The 21,311-nt window shown below is 43.7% G+C and overlaps 1 protein-coding gene across 1 annotated transcript in view; it reads right to left on the reverse strand.

The window, feature by feature from the left end:
* Positions 1–21,311, reverse strand: part of LOC147662924 (maestro heat-like repeat-containing protein family member 1) — a 62,531-nt gene that overhangs the window by 20,125 nt on the left and 21,095 nt on the right. The window contains exons 6-11 of the mRNA XM_086950794.1: positions 13,449–13,489; positions 13,018–13,159; positions 12,062–12,114; positions 10,630–10,737; positions 6,860–6,979; positions 5,782–5,880 (exon numbers count right to left, since the gene is read on the reverse strand). Coding sequence (XP_086806920.1) covers positions 5,782–5,880; positions 6,860–6,979; positions 10,630–10,737; positions 12,062–12,114; positions 13,018–13,159; positions 13,449–13,489 — 563 coding nt within the window. The remainder of the gene's footprint in view (positions 1–5,781; positions 5,881–6,859; positions 6,980–10,629; positions 10,738–12,061; positions 12,115–13,017; positions 13,160–13,448; positions 13,490–21,311) is intronic.

Here is a 21,311-nt window from a genome sequence, read left to right on the forward strand (position 1 = left end):
TGGATATGAAAGTGGAGGGTGCCCACCAGGAAGAAGCCATTGTGGAAGGGTACATGGCTATGGAGAACAGTAGGGCTCAAGTACACTGAAATAAGTTGGGGATCTCTAAATTGGGAGACGTCTGGCAGACACACCATATGATGTTCTCTGACCATCTCAAAGCTGAATGCCATTTACACAGAACTTATTCCTGGGTTGGGACAGGTAAGGGGACAAAAACTGATGGTTGGGATCAGTTGTTTTTTGGCTAAACATCACATAGCGGGCCATTGAGGATCCGGGGGGCCCTCCCAATCTCAAAGTGGCTAAGAGGGATGGATTTCTTCTTTTCAGCTGAGGAAGCAGTGAATAGGTCCAGAGGGGGACCACAAAAGTATGATAACATCTGGGGACAGTAAAAAGCGCATCACAAAATACCCAGAGCAGCCCACCCATAGGAAGTTGTTGGGGGAAAAGCACACAGTTGACTGGGGCACAGACCCATCTATAGTGCACCGGACTGGTTGCAGTGGACTTGACTGTGGTCTACTTCATGGTATTTTGGAACTAAATGGGATATTAAGAAAGGGGAGAATCAGGTGGATGGCGAAGCAGTGTCACAGTATTGTGATCTTAAAATTGTTGAAAACTAAGTAAAATAATTTTTTTAAAGAAATAAATTACTATCCAGCTACAGGAAATACAACAAGAATTATCTCTTGTGCAATAGCTACTCTCAAATCAGGGTGAAATGCAGCAATGAATCTCCACCAATCTGTTCACATCACAGTCAAAGCTGACCCTGCTGATGTGCCATCTGAATTTCTTCACAACTTTTGGTATTATTGACCCAAGTCCTACAAACTAGCATGGGAATTTCAGAGGGAAGAAATCCCTCAATATGGTTGGCTGTATGTCTGCCAGGTCAGTAGAGTACATGCCACCACTGTCCTGTCCAAACGGAGTACACTATTTGATGGTCTGGCCCATCCATCAACACTACAATATTTATGAAGTTCAGATTATAGAAATATCTATGCATACATACATGCAATATCAGTGTAGAGTGTTAGGTTACCTAGGAAGAGGTGGAACTGTTGTTGTGACTGATGTATTCTAAGAGAATCAAAATACATGTTTCTAGATTGACAACTATTGGTTAAAGTAGGCACCTCACTTCAGCCTTTGTAGGTGCTGTTGCATTTCTCTAAACTCTTCATCTAGTCTGAGCCTTTCATTGTCTTGCTTTATTAGCCACTGATAATCTACATTATCCCTTTCATAACCCTCAGCCAATGCACAGAGACCTTCACAGTTATTGGATTGCATAATTTAACAAGCATTTGCAATACATTAGGACTCAGATTTTTGATATTTAGAGCAATTGACGTACATGACAATGCCTTTTACCTATATATTTTGGTTTGGAGTGAAGTGGATGTATGTGGTGTAGAGTGGAAATATGTGGGTTGTATTGGACATTGTTAGTTTTGAAATTGTGTTGTGTATTTGTGAAAGGGAATGTTGTGGCATAGTGAATAGATAGGGATGAGAGCTGCACAGAATAGATAGAAAAGAAGATCGAGAGGAATAGGTAGTTTGTGCAGGAAGTGATGATTGATATTGAGATAGGGTAGCAAAAAGAAGGGGACAGCAGGCCACAGATGCATACAGTGGGGCCACATGTGTAAGCAGAAGACACCCAAAGAAGAGGAGGAGAGGATGGGTTTGAGGGATTGAAATTTTGAAAAGGCACGAGAAAGAAACTGTGCTTCAAGACCTGAAGAGAACCATATGAGAGAGGCGGTAAGAGTGTGTGAGGGAGCGAGAGAGAGGGGTGAGAGAGAATACAAGTGAGAGAGAGAGAGAGAAAAAGGCATGAGTGGAAGGGGCACCCATGGGGGAGAAGCGGACCAGTGCAGAGCGTGAGGAGGTACAGGAAGGTAGCGTGTGTGAGCAGGCAGTATAGAGAGGAGACAGTGTATGTGAGGGAGGGATGAGAGGGCAGTGGTATTGCAAGATGAGAGCGGGTACTGTGAGTGTGAGGGAGAGATGAGAGGGGCTGTGGGTATGTGGAAGAGAGATGACAGGTTTGGTGGTAGTGCAAGTGTTGGATTGAAATTGTTTGTTGTGGAATTGTGTGGCGTAGTGTGAAGTTGTGTAGTGGAAATATGTGGCATGGTGTGCTGTGGAATTATGCGGATAGAATTTAAGAGTGACAAAGGTTTCAGCAAATGGGAAGCCCATGGGCAGGCTGAAGCCTATGTAGTAGATGCAGTATATCTTGGTTTGAGACAGCTCATGTGTGCTGTCTAGAGCCAAGACCTAAAAACATGACTTAATCTAACTGTGTAATTTACCATCAGAGAGATACCTGAATAGCGGTGCAAGGCTTTGCCTGTACCAATGCATATATGTTTTCTTCGCATTCTCAGAGTGAGGCATAGAGCAAGATAGACTGACCAAGCAGACACTGTGGTTTATGAGTAAGTGGGAGCAGTATGCCTGACAACAAAAATGGCTGCGTGTGTTTTGGCCACGGTATAGGGGAAGTGGACAAATTTGTAGATGCAGACATAAATGTGCAATATGGCATCCTGTCCTTGGGGGTATGCACACAAAGTAGCACACATGTGTACAAATGTAATCCTAGGAAAATCACATGTACATGCAAATATGGTGTAATCCAATATAATAAAAGAAACATATGTAACAGGTTTCTTCAAATTAGATGAGTGTAAAATGACTCCGATGGTTCTCAAAATGTTCATAGTGTAGTACTTTACAATCTGCCACTCTTTTCGATCACATACCAACCTTTCGACCCACAGTTACGTTCTGAGAAAAGTAGGCGTTGTTCCTATTTTATTGAAGAGGTGGCACACGGATTGAGAGGTTGCTTCAGTGCGGCCCACACTGCAGTGAAAGGCCCCTCCTGCAGAGAGCCCAGGTAGGCAGTGGCAAGGGACACATAAGCTTTTGCATTTTCAAATCCACTGGAGTGTGAGAGGGTACCTAGCCCCAGGAGTTAGAAAGAGAGAGCAATAATAAGGGCACGTTATACAAATGAAAAAGCCCAATAGGGACCCATCTCAGCACCTGTTTTTTAGTACTGCTGGTGCACCGTCAAGACCCAGCCCACTTAAAGCCCTGGGACTACGTGATATTTATTTGTGCCTACCCACCGGATGCCAGTGCACTCATTCCCCTGAGCTGCATACTCCTCAGCATACGCTCCCTGCACAGACATGCAGTAGAAATCTGGGACTTACTCAGCGGAACCTAGGCACCGCTACTACACCTACAACCAGCAATGCCAACCAGCCTACCATCACCGCATGGACCCCTGTCACCACAGAAGACACAGCTAAAACCATGAGAAGCATACACTCAGGAGCCCCCACTGACCCCAGCCCGACGTACATCTACCACAGAGCCACCTCCCCTATAGCACCCTCAAAACAGGCATGTTTCCCGGTGATTGGAAACACACTGATGTCAAGATCCTCCTCAAGAAGCCCTCCGCAGAGCTGACAACCTCCAGAACTATAGATCCATCGTTCTCATCCCCTTTGCAGCCAAAGTCACCGAGAAGATCGTCAACAACCAGCTCACAAACTTATAGAATCCAACTCAATCCTCTACACTTCCCAATTTGTATTACGTATTAACCTAAGCACTGAGACTGCCCTTATAGCCACCACGGGCAACATCCGCACCCTCCTCGACCAGGGACACATGACTGCCCTCATCCTATTAGATCTATCAGCAGCCTTCGACACCGTCTCCCACTGTGCATTAACCGCCAGTCTCTGCGACGCCGGAATTCAGGGGAATGGATCCGTTCCTTTCTCACCTCTCTCCTCCCCTTCACAGCCAAAGTCAAACAGAAGATCGTCGACAACCAGCTTATGAACTTTATTGAATCCAACTCGATCCTCTACACTTCCTAATCTGTATTCCGTAGCAACCTCCGCATGAGACTACCCAACTAGCCGCCACGGGCGACATCCTCACCCTCCTTGACCAAGGACACATGGCTGCCCTCATCCCACTAGACCTATCAGCAGCCTTCGACACCGTCTCCCACCGTGCACTAACCGCCAGACTCTGCGACGCCGGCATTCAGGGGAATGGATCCATTCCTTTCTCACCGGCCGAACTCAAATAATCAGACTCCCGCCCTTCCTCTCTGAACCAACAGAGATTAGCTGCGGAGTACCCCAAGGATCCTCTATCAGCCCCACGCTCCTCAACATCTGCATGGTCCTTCTTGCCACCATTGTCAGAAAACATAGACTCAGGATAGTATTCCACGCTTCCGACACCCAGCTCATTTTCTCATTCACGAACCAGGTACACGAACTGCAAATCCTATGCCTAACGATAACGCTATCCTCATCAATTGCCCATTACTCTTATGCAATGTAACCCAAACACAAAACCCCTAACACTAGCAGCATAATTTACACCTACATTCCATAAACCTAAACCTAGTTCAATCCTGCAAAGTATCCTTAACCTTAAGAAAATCATTTACCAATACCCTGTATCAAACCCATACTTCATCTCTAGCCATAAAGGTATCCCTAAGACTAACATTAAACAAAAACTGTTCCATAATTGCCACAATATACACAACCTGGAGTCTATCACTGCACCTAACTTTAATGTGTCCCATTACTCCTACTGTAGCTCTTATTCACACACACACACACACTCTCTGGTATTAACACTACAGTCAACACTAAGGGGAGCGCCCTAAGTGTTGACTGTAGTGTTTACACTACAGTCAACACTGAGGTAAGCACAAATTGTACCATGATACAGAGGAGCAAACTTATCTGGGTCATGATGCAGTGTCTGGCCATACCCTTTTCCCTGCCAGACTGTTTTAAATGGCCTCCTCTACAATTTATCACATGTTCCTAATGTTCCTTTTTGTAAATTTTGCATTCCAGCCCATTTATTACACTTCATTCGGCCTGAGCTTGAAAGAACGACTCAAAATGGAGAGTAATGCCACAGCTGGAGAGTACGGCCCCAGCCGGAGAGTAAGGCCTGGGTGTGTAGAGTTTGGCACAGAGGCGAAGATTCCGGCCCGACTGCAAACGTATAGATACGACTCATAAATGACCTCTTTGAATACCAAAAGTCATAAATAACTTCTGTGAATACCAAAAGTTGTAAAGTTAGACTTTTGTCTCAGATTGCCTTTGCTATTCGGCCCCAGGATGTCCTGAATGTAGCACAACACACCAGGGCCAGTGAAGGTTGCCTCCTGGCTTAAGCCAGTCACTATTTCAACTGGAGTTATGAACAGAGCCCTTCCCCTTTCCTCAATGTAACTGTATTGTGTATCCTGTGGATACAGAGCCCAGCCTTTAGCCAGGCCTGGTGTTTGATCCTGAGTACTCCGCCACCTCGGAGTGCAGGGACCGGTCTTAGACCCTGTCTTGTATTGATTCCTAAATGCGAGTCGCCTTGGAGGGCAGCCTTTCCCTCTGTGCTCTATCACTTCTGAAGTCATGAGTAATGCAAAGGAGGAAGTAAAGGTTGAATGTTCTTGTTGTTTATAGTGAATTTAAGACATTGTTGCATTCGGTATCATAAGCCCATTCAAAATAAATATTTAAATTTCTTTTGTTTTCGGTATTGTAGACCACCTACGCCTTTAGACATATTTTTGCTTTTCTTTCTTGTAAACTGTTATCTAATTGCAAATTACACTTTTATAGATGTGAATCGCCACTGCTGAGGAAAGTTGGAAATATGAGACAAAAAGAGATGCATGGTTCTTACCAGGTCAATAGCAAAAAGATAGCCTTTGTACTCTTCAATCACCCGACGGCTTTCGAATGGATGAGTCTTGGCACATGTTTGAAATCCAATTATTATATCCTGCAAAGAGTGAAAGACAACTCACAGCATTAGGGAAACATTAACCAAACACAGGCATTTAGGAATAGAGATTCCATATTCGAAAGAAATTATAATGATACGGTTCTTGATTGGACCTTCAGTGTTTACAACTGGCAATTACAAATGGTTCTCCACTAGTAAAGCAAATATATTCAGTTTCCAGAAAGCATGATTTAAGGATACCCCCTATACAACTATGCTGGAGTGTCCTTACCATGCTACTGAAGAAACATCTATGGACAATAAGATGAGAGTTCAGTCACTATTTGTGTTCTGTAACTTGGTTCTTTCTGGTTTTCACCTAAAGAAACTGCAAGGACTTTTTAGTACACAAGCATTTGGGAAGAAGGAGTGCACTTTCTTTAGAAGGAATGCTTATCCTCTCTTCCTCAAGGGTACTGTGCAGGGATTATACCAGATTCTGCTCTGTCCTTCATTCTTTGAGAAATCGCCCCCCTCTGACAACAGGTAGAAAAAGACAGCTCTGTTATCTATTTGGGCCTTTCTGAAAGCTTCACAAAGCTTTAGATCGTCATCCCATTTATCTGCTACATAGATTAAGCTTGATTTATATAAATAATTCACTTGTGTCCATCAAGACGGATCACCTAAAGAGGCAAAAATAATCCCTGATGAAATGCAGCAGTAGTAACCCGAACAAAGGCACTACACTTCTAGTTTCAGCTAGCTTAGTCTTCACCCACTCTGCGGAGGGTTTCCACTCTGATATGATTTGGCTATCCATGGGGTAGATATCACACTTTTGGGTGACAGGATGTGCTAAGTGAGGAAGGTGTTTCCTGTTATCATTAATTTACCATCAAGCTCCTTTAATGAAGTTACAATCCAGAACAATATAACCCAGATGTTCTTCAGTTCCTTAAGACTCCATGTGCTTGTTCTGGTCATACAGGGTCAAATTTTACCTAAGGGGAATAGAAATACACTTGATACTTACTGCATGGTGAGGAGTTGTAATAAACTTAGTAGAATTGAACATCTTTCGAAGGTAACGTAAGATCAGCTCAGTATCATCGCATGCGGCGAGGCACTTCCCGAGGCACCGGAAAATAAAACCCTAATATGGGAGTAAATTAAAGACAGTCTGAGTTAAGAATGAAAAGAAACTCCTGCCCACTCTATGAGAGTAATTCTTATAGAGGAGTATTCATCTTTGATTCACTCTACACATGTCTTCAACTCACACTATGAAACAACTCTTAATGAGTTGAGCGAAATGTTTGTTATGTTATGTCATGTTATATCTTCTGGACATTGTAGAGATTTGGATATGGCCATGAATATGACTCAAAACAATGAAGAGGGAGGACTGGGAGCCAGTAAAGGTCCAGTACCTAAGTGGAGAAGCGTGGCTCAGTGGTTAGAGGCGGCAGACCCGGAAGCTGGGATTGGCCGTGGACCAGGGTTCGATTCCCCGCCTCGGTGGGTCTTGGGCTCAAAAACTCCACGGAGTCGACAATTCTCGCTCCGGTGCCTACTCGACTCACGGGGTCACACTCTGCCACTCTGGGCAATAGCTTGCTTAATCTCCACTACAGCCCCTCGCGGCGGGATGCCTGGCTTTCACCATGTGGATACCCGGCCGAGATATCTCACAGGGGAATACCAGGACGGGTTCCCTAAGCAAGCGCCTTGGGACCCCTGGGTTAAAGTGCGCTATATAAATCGAAACACATTTACATTTACCTATGCTCCGAAACTGCTAATCCAAAAAGCAGTTGAGGTACTGTTCCTTTCAGGAAGCAAAGAAGAAAGAAAGGCTGACAAAGAAGGGAGAATCCCTTTGATTATATCTTGGTGCCATCACACATCCATGAAGATGTACTATATCATCATAGGATGTGCTCCTCATAGGGCTGGTGCTGCAGTGCCCCACGAAGGGTCGCTTTAGCAAAGACCTTTTTAGGTTTGCTATCTGATGACATGTGCCAGTGTGATGGCATTTTGAATGTGTGGGGTGGAGTGAATGGGTATAGTGAAATGAAGGGAGACTAAAACAGTCTAAGAGATACCACGCAGGACTTTAATGTGATGGTTCCCTCTGCAAGATTGAAAAACGTAATTTGGTAGGGGCTACTACAGGGACGTGATGTATCCAAGTAGCCTAAATCTGTAAGTGTGGTCAGGTCAACATGTTTTGCGCATGATGGTCCAAAAAGGATCCAAAGTGCTTCTTCAGAACCTAAATGGGGGGGTAACCCTACCCCACACCTAAGATGTAATATGCAGTGTAGGTATTGTCCTAGAAAAAAACTTCTTGTTCAAAAATTTTAAAATTGATCATCCAACCTAGAAACTAAATTAGAAAATAAAGAAGACACACTGTAAACAAATTTGTTTCATGTATGGCAAGTAACTCATGTAGTCCTGTTAAACTTTTCAGAAGGGAGCAATGGTGTATTTTCTGCCTCTCCATGAACAGCAAAGGTCTGAATGATGAAATCCCTTGGTGCAAGGTGTAATTCCCATGTCAGTCTCCTGCTAAATCAGATACTCCCTTACAATGGATTTATTGACATGCCGTCATACAGGGGATCTGATCTACCATTTCACCATTGAGACCATGTAACATACCTGCTTTAGAGTCTCATATACCACAAAAAGCAGTGCTTATGATAAGCCTTTTGCGACTTGCCATGGGTATCTTCTTCATTACTACAAATGTTTCTGTGGAAACAATGAGGTGGTACCCTTCATAAGAAAACATTTAACTGTGTTAGTCTACTGTTTTAGACGCCGTTTTACTAATATAATTGATGACTTAGGGCCAGCCCACATTTAACCGCACCACAGACTCCAGGATGGCCACCACTGAAGGATGATACTTCTGTTACACCAGCACATGAGGGTCTCACTCCTATGACTTCTAGCACACCCCTACTCTTCTCTCTTATCCTCATTAGCCATTTGCCCAACAGTGCTCTCCAAGCATGCAAATTCATTGGCAGCAGACCACTTAGCCGCCCTTGTTACTTATTAAATGTGACCGCCCATATTTACAACATGAACATAGACACCAATATGCCTAGAATAATCCATGAGGGATGGCAAGCACTTATGTGCACCTGACTTGCTTCCCGTCACTATATATGCGTGAGCACTTAGGTGCCCCATACATTTCTCTTACCATCACCTTCCATTAAGAAAACCTTCAACTGTCTTAGTTTACTGCTTAGATGCCACCTTTCAAAAACCATGGTTGACTTTGGGTCGGCCAGCATTTCAGCACTACACAGTCTGAGATGGCCGCCAATGAGGGATGATACCTCTGTTACACCAGCACGTGAGGGGCTTGCTCCTACTGGCTCAAGGTTACCCCTCCTCTCCTCATTGGCCATTTGGTCATCACTTCTTCCCGCAAATGCACACACCACACCTGTAAAAATCACTCCAATTACCTGCACCTTAAAGCAGAGGAGAATAGACTCTTGTGCTTTTGAACTATGGGGCATAATACATTGTATCAAAGTGTAAGACCCTGCACTCACACCTGAAGACAACCAATCACTCATGAAGCGATGTGTAACACCACCAGAGATTGGTTTTATGTTGTCTGTTCCACGTATGTCCACTTGCTTTATCTGTTATATTGTAAGTACAAGTGTGTTTTTCACATTTTTCACATTGTGGTGACTGATCAGCACCAATATTAGCATGAACATTTGTACCTTTGGAGACAATGTGATACAGTGAGCTGGAAAAGCGATTCCAGTGAATCATTGGACCATATATACAAAACATTTGCTTACTGTGTGTTTTTTTTATATTCTAATTTATTTTCTAGATTGGATGATCAATTTTTAACTTGTTGAACCGGGTATTTTCTTTTGAGGGAATACCTATACTGGATGTCACGCCTTAGGTGTGGGAAAGGGTTATCCACCCGTTTTTTTAGGTACTGAAGAAGCATTGTGGATCCTTTTTAGGCCATTGGGCGTGAAACATAGCGACCTGCCCACACTTTAGGCTACTTGGGTACATCACCCTACTAAATTATGTTTTTTAATCCTTGCAAGGGACCCATCACATTAAGGTCCAGTTTGGTATCTCTTAGATAGTTTTAGTCTCCCTTCCCTTCACTTTAGACTTTCACTCCACCCCTCACATTCAAAATGCCCTCACACAGACACTTTTCATCAGACAGCAAAAATAAAAAGATCCCCGCTAAAGCGACTCTTTGTGGGGCCCATAGAGCATTACAGTGATGGCCTTACAAGGAGCACGCCCACTATGAAGCATGACATCCTCATTGATGTGTGAGGGCACCAAGAAATAATCCTTAGGGTTCCGCCTTCTTGTCTGCCTTTCTTTCATCCTTGCTTTTCAATAGGAACAATAGCTCCACTGATTTTTGCATGAATATGACCTTACATCCACTGAATGGGGAGTGGCTCTAATGAAGAATACCTATTGGCTAAAGAAGATCCATTAGGGCAAGGAGTATAGCCCTGGTATGTGGTGTCTCCTAACGAGCCAGGTGGAGAGGAATTACCTCATGGTGTTTATCTCCATCTGACTCTAAGAAGGTTGGCTTTTCCAGGGAGTTGGAGAACCATACCTGATTTTCCCGACTGACTAATTCCAGTGCTGTGCACCCATAGTATACAAGTGTAGTTTACCAATCACAGTGCGATTGGAATACAAAGTTATATCCTTCTCTGACTTTGTATTAAACTGCCTTTCCAAATGACCCTTGAGAGCACTAACCTCCTCATTCTCATGATTGGCAAAACTGTCAATTTGTGCGGTGAGTTCTTCCATAAAAAAGGCATGCCATTTTCTGTATGGTGCTTGCTTCAGGATAGTCCCCAGGAACTAAAAAGAAAACAGTGAGAGACTTTAATGCAGTAATATAAACATTAATGCATTATCCACAGCTGATGTTTGCAGTGACTTTGAGAAGATATGGGAAAACAAACTTCAGCTGACAACAACCTCAGTAATGATGAAATAATGTGTGGACAGAAGAACCAGAGAACACATAGAGCAGCACGTAAATAGTGTGGTGTGAAATCAGTGGTCAGAAGAAATAGGATGCCTTTACAGTGGCAGTGATTTACACAGAAACATGCACACCAAAAGCATGCTGCCTGCAAATTATTGTGAAAAGAGTTACAGTGCAGCCATCCAGACAGAAAACACATGGGGTTTTTGCAGCTATATCATATACTTAGGAGCAGAATGCAATCCTCTAGGGGCTGATTTACAAGCCCCTTGAGCCACTTTTAACATCGGAAAAGTGGGAAAAGTGACGCAAAAGGGGCGGACAGGGTTGTAAATCTGCTCCATATACTCTTAGATCACCAGAGTTAGGGCTGAATGAAAATTTAGTGTTAATAAGGGTGAAGACTGAACACAAGGAAAAGAAAATTACCTCACAGGAGCACAATAAAAGCAAAGTGAAGTGTGATGACCTGGCAAAGAATACACTGTTACAAGGGAACCAAGTAGGAGTGCGACAACCAAGGATTGAATAGAGACAGTTATAACCTGACCATTACAAGGTTAAACTAGAACAGTGACAGAGTAACAATTCAGATGAATATGGGGAGCACTGATCACATGCCAAACTGATTGCAGAATATAAAAATTCTGATTATGTGAAAAGCAGTTGGCAGACCCGGAAGAGTGATATTGTGACAATCCAGGGAAAGAAGGATGTTGTGCTAGTGTGACTATCCTGGGGACAAAAAGAGTCAGAGGACCTGATTTCCAACACGGGGCTACATTTCTAACCCTGTGTAAAAACAGTCAGATTGGTTTAATGCAATAATCACTGCAGTGCCTGTAATTTATGTAGGTAAAACATGGAGATAAAATCTTATACATGCAGGACTATCTGCAGTAAGCACGTAATTCTAAGGTTCTGAATGTGAATATGGCCAATGAGGTTTTAAATGGTTCTGGTAAATATTGCATTCTAGGAAAAAGTTGTGTACCGAGATTGGCTTCTCCCTCACCGTGCCCATTCACAATCCAGAGAAACAATAGGCATATGGTGAACATATTGCAACCACATAGCAGAACAGCACTATGATGGGGTTAATTTAATATCTGCATTAATTCACTCTAAATGAGTGAATATGAAAGACAATGCGTTAAGAGCCATGTGTGACATTCATTAGCAATTAATCCTTACTGAAACAAGCGCGCATTTCCACTGTTCCAAGTCAAAGTTTCTTTCAGTTGCAGCTGAAATAGCAGTTGGGAAAAAAGAAAATATGTAAGTAAAAGTGAACAGCAGGCAACATTTCAAATGCCATGGGCTTAAATACCAAGCACTAGCAGAAGTAGAGTCACACAATTCAAAGTGTGCAAAATCTGGCTGTTGGCTCAGCCTGTCCTGGGATTTGAATTCAATGTCATCAGTTGTTCATGTGCCCTTGATGTCACTCTTACATCCTTATATCTGGTTGTAATTTTAGGTTTATATATTTTTGTTTCCTTTCTTATATAACCAAAAGGCTGCCACACCACTTGTTTGCAGAAGATCTATTTTTACAGAGCTTTAGCCTGAAAGCATTTGGCTGTCAGATGCAGCCTTGATCACATAGGGGATGGCCGTCGTGGTTCAGAGATAAAAAGTGCATACCTGCTCTAAAATTACATACATATAGAAAAATACTCCTTTATTATAACCAAGACCAAAATGATTATAACACTTCATAGTTCGACCTCCTCATCTGTTGACCTATTGTTTCATATCATTCACATTCTCTTCTGCCCTCCACAGCATTCATCATGGGCCAAATCAGCCTTAAGCTAACTTCACTGTAAGTGATGGCATTCTGCTTTTTCAATCAATCAATCAATACACTTGTAGAGCGCACTACTCACCCGTGAGGGTCACAAGGAGCACATCCACAAAGTATTTTTCTTTAGTTCCAGGGACTACTAAGGGAATGTGGGCTTTTTGAGTACCTGGCATCTCCTCCCACAGTAAAGGCTTACAAAAACTGTGAAAAAAACAAGCGTGGACAAAGCCTAAAAACTAGCAGCCAACACCAGGCTTAATAGCTTTGTCAATGCTTGTTTCAAATACCATTAATGCTTGTTTAAATTGGGTGCTCGATGGCTTGTGCTTTGGGAACTCACCTTCCAAATATGTTATCAATGGGGGGATCTTCATTCTGATGAGCCTCGCTAAAAACGGGTAGTTTGCAGGAATCAGGCGTTCGAGAAGAGCCAAGACAGCGGTTCCCTTTTCGATATCCCAGCGAGGATGTGAAGAAATGACCTGAAAACCCACAACAAAGAATTCAGCAAGAGAATACTCACTGGTCTTTAAAGCATCTGGAAATGCTACCTTGTTTTCTATACAGTACTTAATACCTCATTTTGGCTGTTTCTGTGTGATATAAATAGTATGTCTTACTGATAACCAATTGACTAGAAATAAAACCATCAAGTTCAAAAGGATAAAAGCCGAGTTGAATGCAAGCTCTTCATGGGCAGGTTGCATAGAAATGCCAGCAAAGAACTTGAGGAGAGGGATCTGTTGGAATATGGTGGGGGTGGATACTCACAAGCAATCTTATGAAGAGGCTGTGTATTGGAATTCCTTTAGCTGTTTAGATACAAAAGAAAGAAGACATGTCATACTCAGTCCATAAAATACTGAGCAACACTTGCCAAAGGAAGACATGTGGCTGACAAACACACTTAAGACACTCAGTAGTATCTGCAAAGAAGAGGATGGAGTGATGGGTGGTATTTCAATAACAAATTTTAACAGGAGGGGGGAGAGAGAGAGTCAGTGGATTCAGTCTCCCGAGTCATACGAATAAACAAAGTGGAATCCACTCAAAGTGATAGTGATCCCTAGAGTGATGGGGAACACACAGTGTTGTTTAAATGCCCCTCACACACCAACAGGCCCCTTGGTGTCATGCTTCATCATCGGGGCCTTCGCACCCCTCTACGGGATGCGGCGTGCTACGACTCGCGGATACGCAGGAGCACTTGAAGTGAACTATGTGTGGGGGTGTGTGTTTACAAAAGTGTGAGTGAGGTGAGGTGAAAAGGTGAGTAGTTAAAAAATACCTGGCGCGTGGGAGAAAAAAACTTTATTAAATCCCCGGCTGGTATTATTAAAATAAAAGTGCAGGGCGTGGTTTTAGAAAGATACGTGTTAGGGTATCAAACCACTGTATTAAAAGTCAACATGTTTCGGAGGTCAAAGCCCCCTTCTTCAGGACAAGGGTTAATGCACTTACCCTCCCCTTACTCACATGTAAGATGTAAAAGTGAAAATAAAAATTACCACAATGTGTAATGTTCCTCACAATGTTAAATGTTTTGTGAGTGTCGTTGCGCCCAATTGGCGTAAGAACCTGTGGAGACAAAATCATAGATAAACATACAGGTCTAAATAACACAGGTTGAAGGAGAAGAATGATGCTTCTTCTGAAAAAACATCAGGTAAAACCCAAAAAAATAATTGGAACCTGGAAAGAAAAAAGAAAAAGGACACTACAAACATACATACACGCAACACCAACATTACTCTGTGCTCAGGTGTAAGGAGAGCACAACAGAAAGGAATACAAATCTTACTTAAAGTTCCCAAATACAGGACTTCATGAGCCTTTAGCGTATATTGGGGAATCCTTCCTTTCTAATCAGAAAACCTAAGAAATCAATATCAGGGGTTCAGTAGGAAAACTTTGTCATCAGAGCGCCACAAATACAGTGTAAAACTGCTTCTCTCTGTGGTCTATAACTCACGGTTACTGCAACAGCTAATCGCCTGCCTTCCCTCAACGCGGCTCCGATGAAGTGAGCTACAAAGGAATCGAGGCCCTTTTATATGTTGTGCCTGTGGGTCATTAGCGAAGGTTAATTGAATAATGCAACCCGGTGAATGCCCAAATACGGAGAGAACAACCTCCGCGCGTCCGGTGATGCGCTAGCGCCCTCCGCTACTCTGACGCGCATGCGCACTACCGCTCCGGAGAGACGCATGCGCTGTAGACGTGGCTGAAGCGCATGCGTCAACGGAGACACTCCGCAAGAACACGGAGCACTCGGTATTGCGTTTAAACGCCTACAGGTAAATGGCGCTTTGGATTAAATGCACCGGTGACATAGATGGAAACATAGTATGTGCTAATAAGGCAAGGCATTAAGGCAATTAGATGGCCAAGCAAAGTAAACAACTAATACAGCAGTGGTGAATCAAGTTACTTTACAGGGATGTATTAGGATCGCTTTTACGTGTGGACTTAACATACGGTGATTCTTTAAGGGAAAATGTTGTGAAGAGGGGAAACTCTTGGAACTTGATCCCTAAAGGGTACATCCTCAATCACAACTCGGTGATACCTTGTTATACTAATGTAATAATCCATATGTACCCAGCAAAAAACATTTGTTGTATGTAACCACATGTGTTCATCAACAAAATTATGATGGGTAGTCAGATCGAGTGTTTATCTGGAATGGAATCATTCAGCCCAGTGGTGTCCGTTCCCAACCGAAACACCCACCGTTGTTCTTTTTCTAGGAGACCTATCTCTGAGGGCAGTTGTTCAATTATAGTCCACTGTAGCTCATTCACACAGTGTTGTTGTTCAATATAATGGGTTGACATCTTAGTCGTTAGTTTCTTGCACCTGATGTTGCTTTTGTGTTCATTTAACCTGACCCTGACAGGTCTGGTGGTCATTCCCACATATTCCTTTCCACATGGGCAGGTAATTTGATAGACTACATTTTTACTGTTGCAGTTCGTAAATGCACGTTGTTCCCATGTTGTCCCATTGGTAAAAGTTAGATTCTGGCTCTTTCTCGTGAGGTGGCAGTTATTACAGTTGCCACACGGGTAGTGCCCATGTATGCCTTGTAACCTCGTCTGATCCTTGGTAGGGGGGGGTGGTCTAGTATGAACTAGTATATCTCTTAAGTTCCTACCCCTTCTGTGAGCAAACAGAGGTTTCTCCAATGTTAAGCCACCACTCGTTAGAGTGCGCCAATGTTTGTGGACCAATTTTGTCACTTGGTTGCTGATCGGACTGTATGTGGTAACGCAAACCGTCCTGTTTGCGGCATCCTCACTGCGTGGATTGTCCTCCAAAAGGGCATCCCGGTTATTATTTCGTGCTCTGGTAAAGGCTTTTTTGATCACAGTTTCCGGGTATTTCCTCTGTCTTAGTTTTGCACTAAGATCCTTGGCCTGAGTTTTGTATCTGGCCACATCAGTGCAGTTCCGCCGAAGGCGTAGGAACTGTCCATAAGGAATGTTCTCTCTCAGATGACGAGGATGAAAGCTGTCAAATCTGAGGAGACAGTTCCTTGCCGTAGGTTTGAAATGTGTTTCCGTTTTCAACATGCCGGCTTCGAAATAGATATTCAAATCTAGGAAAACCATGTTGGTATTAGATGCCTGGTGAGTGAATTTCAAAAAGGCATTTTGATTGTTAAGCCAGTCGATGAATTCAGTTATCATGGTTGCATCTCCATCCCAGATGACCAGGATATCATCAATGTACCTTCGCCAGGTGCGAATCCTCGCCCTGTGTGGATTGTCTTGGTGCAGGATTTTCGTAGATTCCAAATGGTGGACATATAGTCCTGCCAGGCTCGGGGCAAAAGTGCTGCCCATGCTGGTCCCATGCTTCTGCCAGAAAAGAGTGCCCTCATATTCGAAAAAGTTTTTCGTGAGTGCCAGGGAAATGCACTCCATCACTACATTCCGTGGAGTGTGGTATTCCCAATTCGTAGAATGCAGTACCTCCTCAATAATTTGGATGGTTTCGTCGTGGGGGAGACTCGTATAGAGGCTCTCCACATCCAGGCTTAGCAACATCTGTGAAGTAGGATCAAAGGTTTGATTATTCAACAGTTGTAGTACTGCTTTGGTGTCCCGTAGATAGGTGTCAGTAGCCTGTACAATTGCCCTCAAGAAAGCATCCGCAAACTTGGATAAAGGTTCCAGGATGGATGAGATTCCGGAAACTATGGGGCGACCAGGGGGGTTATCCAGGTTCTTGTGCACCTTAGGAATGGTGTAAAAATAAGGAATGCGCGGGTTCCTCTGTGTCAGGAATTCGGACTCCTTTTTAGTAATCCAGTCATGTGTGAGTGCCTCTTCCACCATACCACCTATCTGGACTCTCAAAGATTCAGTGGGATCTTCCGTCAGTATCTGATAGTTCCTGTTATCAGAAAGGAGCCGCCTGCATTCCTTGTCATAGGCTATGGTTGTTTGGACAACCACTGCACCACCCTTATCTGCTGGTTTTATAACCAAGTTTTTGTTCATCCTCAATTCTTTGATGGCCTCATTCTCTGTTCTGCTCATATTCTGAAAGACCTTCTGTCTGGTTTCTAGACCTTTCAATTCCTGCATCATGGCTTTTTCGAAAGCCAATACTTCAACAGGAAGCTGGTTGTCTAGTGGAGTAAATGTTGACTTGGGTTTTAGACCAGTATCAGAAGTCTCTGTGGGTAAATCCTTATCTTTGAAGAATGCCCGCAATTTTATAGTTCTTATAAACTCCTGTATTTCCTTATGTAGTAGGAAAATGTCTGGTCTATTGGTAGGGACATAACCCAGGCCTTTATTCAATACCTCCTTTTGCAGATCCGTAAGTGGCCACGGGGTTATGTTTATAACTAAGTCCCCCTGTGGCTTGTTGACGCTTGATTGGCTGCCATACTCCTTGTTACGACACGTGGGTCTGACTCCTCTGTGGGCTGCCAATTCACATTGTTGCCCTTCTTGTTCCGCCCTCTGCGGGATCCCTGGCCCCAGGATAAAAAAGGTTGTTGATTTTGGGGTACATTGGTTTGGTCTGGGACCCACTGGGGGTACATTTGTCCCCTTTGAGGTGGGACAAACTGGTATTGCGGGAATTGAAAAGGAGGTTGATAAGGATTGAATTGAGGGCCTTGAAAACCACGCCAACCTCTTTGACGCGGGAATTGGGCTCTTTGTTGACGAAAGCCGCCTCTCTGCTTTCTCTGTTGAAAACCTCCCGATTTGTTACTGGAGTTACTGCCATCTGAGTTAACACTATCTGTATCGCTCAGGTTATCTTTCATGACATAATCTGCTCGAGTATACGGGTAGGCTCTCTCAGGGGTAAAGCGGTCTTTGTCTTTTTTCAATTTGTTAAATTTGCTTTGTTTCAAGCCCGCCTCAAATTCTTTCATTTGTTGGTTTAGTTCCTCTAAGCCCTTTTTAAGATTCGCTGGTGAAATAAAGGCCTTAAGCTGTACCTCAAGTCTTTGGATCTCTACTTTCAGCTCTACTGACTTTCTAGCTGAAGTCTGGACTATAAGTACCAGCCAATCCCTGGTGCAGTGCCAAGAGATAAGTGACCATGCCTTTTTGAAAACAAGGTCGTCTTGGAAAATAAACGGTTCAGTTTTGACCAATAAACCTTGTGGGGCCATCTTGTTTCTTAAGTACTCCCTCATCAGTAAGCCATGAAGGGCTGTCCTGATTTGGATCTTGCGGGTGTTCATCAGCTCATCCCAATCGGCTACTGCAGGCCCTGGGTCGCTACTACTGAGGCCTTCAAAAGGTTTATCATCTGCTAGAATGCGGTCGATATCATCCTCACTAAAAGTCAGTCCATGTTCATCCTCCATGTTGACAGATGAGGAGAGCAGGAAGGTTTTTCAAAGAAATAAAGTGGTTGCGTGTAAAAAAATGAGTGTAGGTCCAAGGGAAAAGGGAAGGGGACTCCCACAGCTGCACGCTGTCTATAAACAAATTTTAACAGGAGGGGGGAGAGAGAGAGTCAGTGGATTCAGTCTCCTGAGTCATACGAATAAACAAAGTGGAATCCACTCAAAGTGATAGTGATCCCTAGAGTGATGGGGAACACACAGTGTTGTTTAAATGCCCCTCACACACCAACAGGCCCCTTGGTGTCATGCTTCATCATCGGGGCCTTCGCACCCCTCTACGGGATGCGGCGTGCTACGACTCGCGGATACGCAGGAGCACTTGAAGTGAACTATGTGTGGGGGTGTGTGTTTACAAAAGTGTGAATGAGGTGAGGTGAAAAGGTGAGTAGTTAAAAAATACCTGGCGCGTGGGAGAAAAAAACTTTATTAAATCCCCGGCTGGTATTATTAAAATAAAAGTGCAGGGCGTGGTTTTAGAAAGATACGTGTTAGGGTATCAAACCACTGTATTAAAAGTCAACATGTTTCGGAGGTCAAAGCCCCCTTCTTCAGGACAAGGGTTAATGCACTTACCCTCCCCTTACTCACATGTAAGATGTAAAAGTGAAAATAAAAATTACCACAATGTGTAATGTTCCTCACAATGTTAAATGTTTTGTGAGTGTCGTTGCGCCCAATTGGCGTAAGAACCTGTGGAGACAAAACCATAGATAAACATACAGGTCTAAATAACACAGGTTGAAGGAGAAGAATGATGCTTCTTCTGAAAAAACATCAGGTAAAACCCCAAAAAATAATTGGAACCTGGAAAGAAAAAGGACACTACAAACATACATACACGCAACACCAACATTACTCTGTGCTCAGGTGTAAGGAGAGCACAACAGAAAGGAATACAAATCTTACTTAAAGTTCCCAAATACAGGACTTCATGAGCCTTTAGCGTATATTGGGGAATCCTTCCTTTCTAATCAGAAAACCTAAGAAATCAATATCAGGGGTTCAGTAGGAAAACTTTGTCATCAGAGCGCCACAAATACAGTGTAAAACTGCTTCTCTCTGTGGTCTATAACTCACGGTTACTGCAACAGCTAATCGCCTGCCTTCCCTCAACGCGGCTCCGATGAAGTGAGCTACAAAGGAATCGAGGCCCTTTTATATGTTGTGCCTGTGGGTCATTAGCTAAGGTTAATTGAATAATGCAACCCGGTGAATGCCCAAATACGGAGAGAACAACCTCCGCGCGTCCGGTGATGCGCTAGCGCCCTCCGCTACTCTGACGCGCATGCGCACTACCGCTCCGGAGAGACGCATGCGCTGTAGACGTGGCTGAAGCGCATGCGTCTAGAAACCAGACAGAAGGTCTTTCAGAATATGAGCAGAACAGAGAATGAGGCCATCAAAGAATTGAGGATGAACAAAAACTTGGTTATAAAACCAGCAGATAAGGGTGGTGCAGTGGTTGTCCAAACAACCATAGCCTATGACAAGGAATGCAGGCGGCTCCTTTCTGATAACAGGAACTATCAGATACTGACGGAAGATCCCACTGAATCTTTGAGAGTCCAGATAGGTGGTATGGTGGAAGAGGCACTCACACATGACTGGATTACTAAAAAGGAGTCCGAATTCCTGACACAGAGGAACCCGCGCATTCCTTACTTTTACACCATTCCTAAGGTGCACAAGAACCTGGATAACCCCCCTGGTCGCCCCATAGTTTCCGGAATCTCATCCATCCTGGAACCTTTATCCAAGTTTGCGGATGCTTTCTTGAGGCCAATTGTACAGGCTACTGACACCTATCTACGGGACACCAAAGCAGTACTACAACTGTTGAATAATCAAACCTTTGATCCTACTTCACAGATGTTGCTAAGCCTGGATGTGGAGAGCCTCTATACGAGTCTCCCCCACGACGAAACCATCCAAATTATTGAGGAGGTACTGCATTCTACGAATTGGGAATACCACACTCCACGGAATGTAGTGATGGAGTGCATTTCCCTGGCACTCACGAAAAACTTTTTCGAATATGAGGGCACTCTTTTCTGGCAGAAGCATGGGACCAGCATGGGCAGCACTTTTGCCCCGAGCCTGGCTGGACTGTATGTTCACCATTTGGAATCTACGAAAATCCTGCACCAAGACAATCCACACAGGGCGAGGATTCGCACCTGGCGAAGGTACATTGATGATATCCTGGTCATCTGGGTTGGAGATGCAACCATGATAACTGAATTCATCGACTGGCTTAACAATCAAAATGCCTTTTTGAAATTCACTCACCAGGCATCTAATACCAACATGGTTTTCCTAGATTTGAATATCTATTTCGAAGCCGGCATGTTGAAAACGGAAACACATTTCAAACCTACGGCAAGGAACTGTCTCCTCAGATTTGACAGCTTTCATCCTCGCCATCTGAGAGAGAACCTTCCTTATGGACAGTTCCTACGCCTTCGGCGGAACTGCACTGATGTGGCCAGATACAAAACTCAGGCCAAGGATCTTAGTGCAAAACTAAGACAGAGGAAATACCCGGAAACTGTGATCAAAAAAGCCTTTACCAGAGCACGAAATAATAACCGGGATGCCCTTTTGGAGGACAATCCACGCAGTGAGGATGCCGCAAACAGGACGGTTTGCGTTACCACATACAGTCCGGTCAGCAACCAAGTGACAAAATTGGTCCACAAACATTGGCGCACTCTAACGAGTGGTGGCTTAACGTTGGAGAAACCTCTGTT

This window comes from Lissotriton vulgaris, unplaced genomic scaffold (genome assembly GCF_964263255.1).
Source record: "Lissotriton vulgaris unplaced genomic scaffold, aLisVul1.2 SCAFFOLD_1381, whole genome shotgun sequence".
In the NCBI taxonomy this organism is placed as follows: Eukaryota; Metazoa; Chordata; class Amphibia; order Caudata; family Salamandridae; genus Lissotriton; species Lissotriton vulgaris.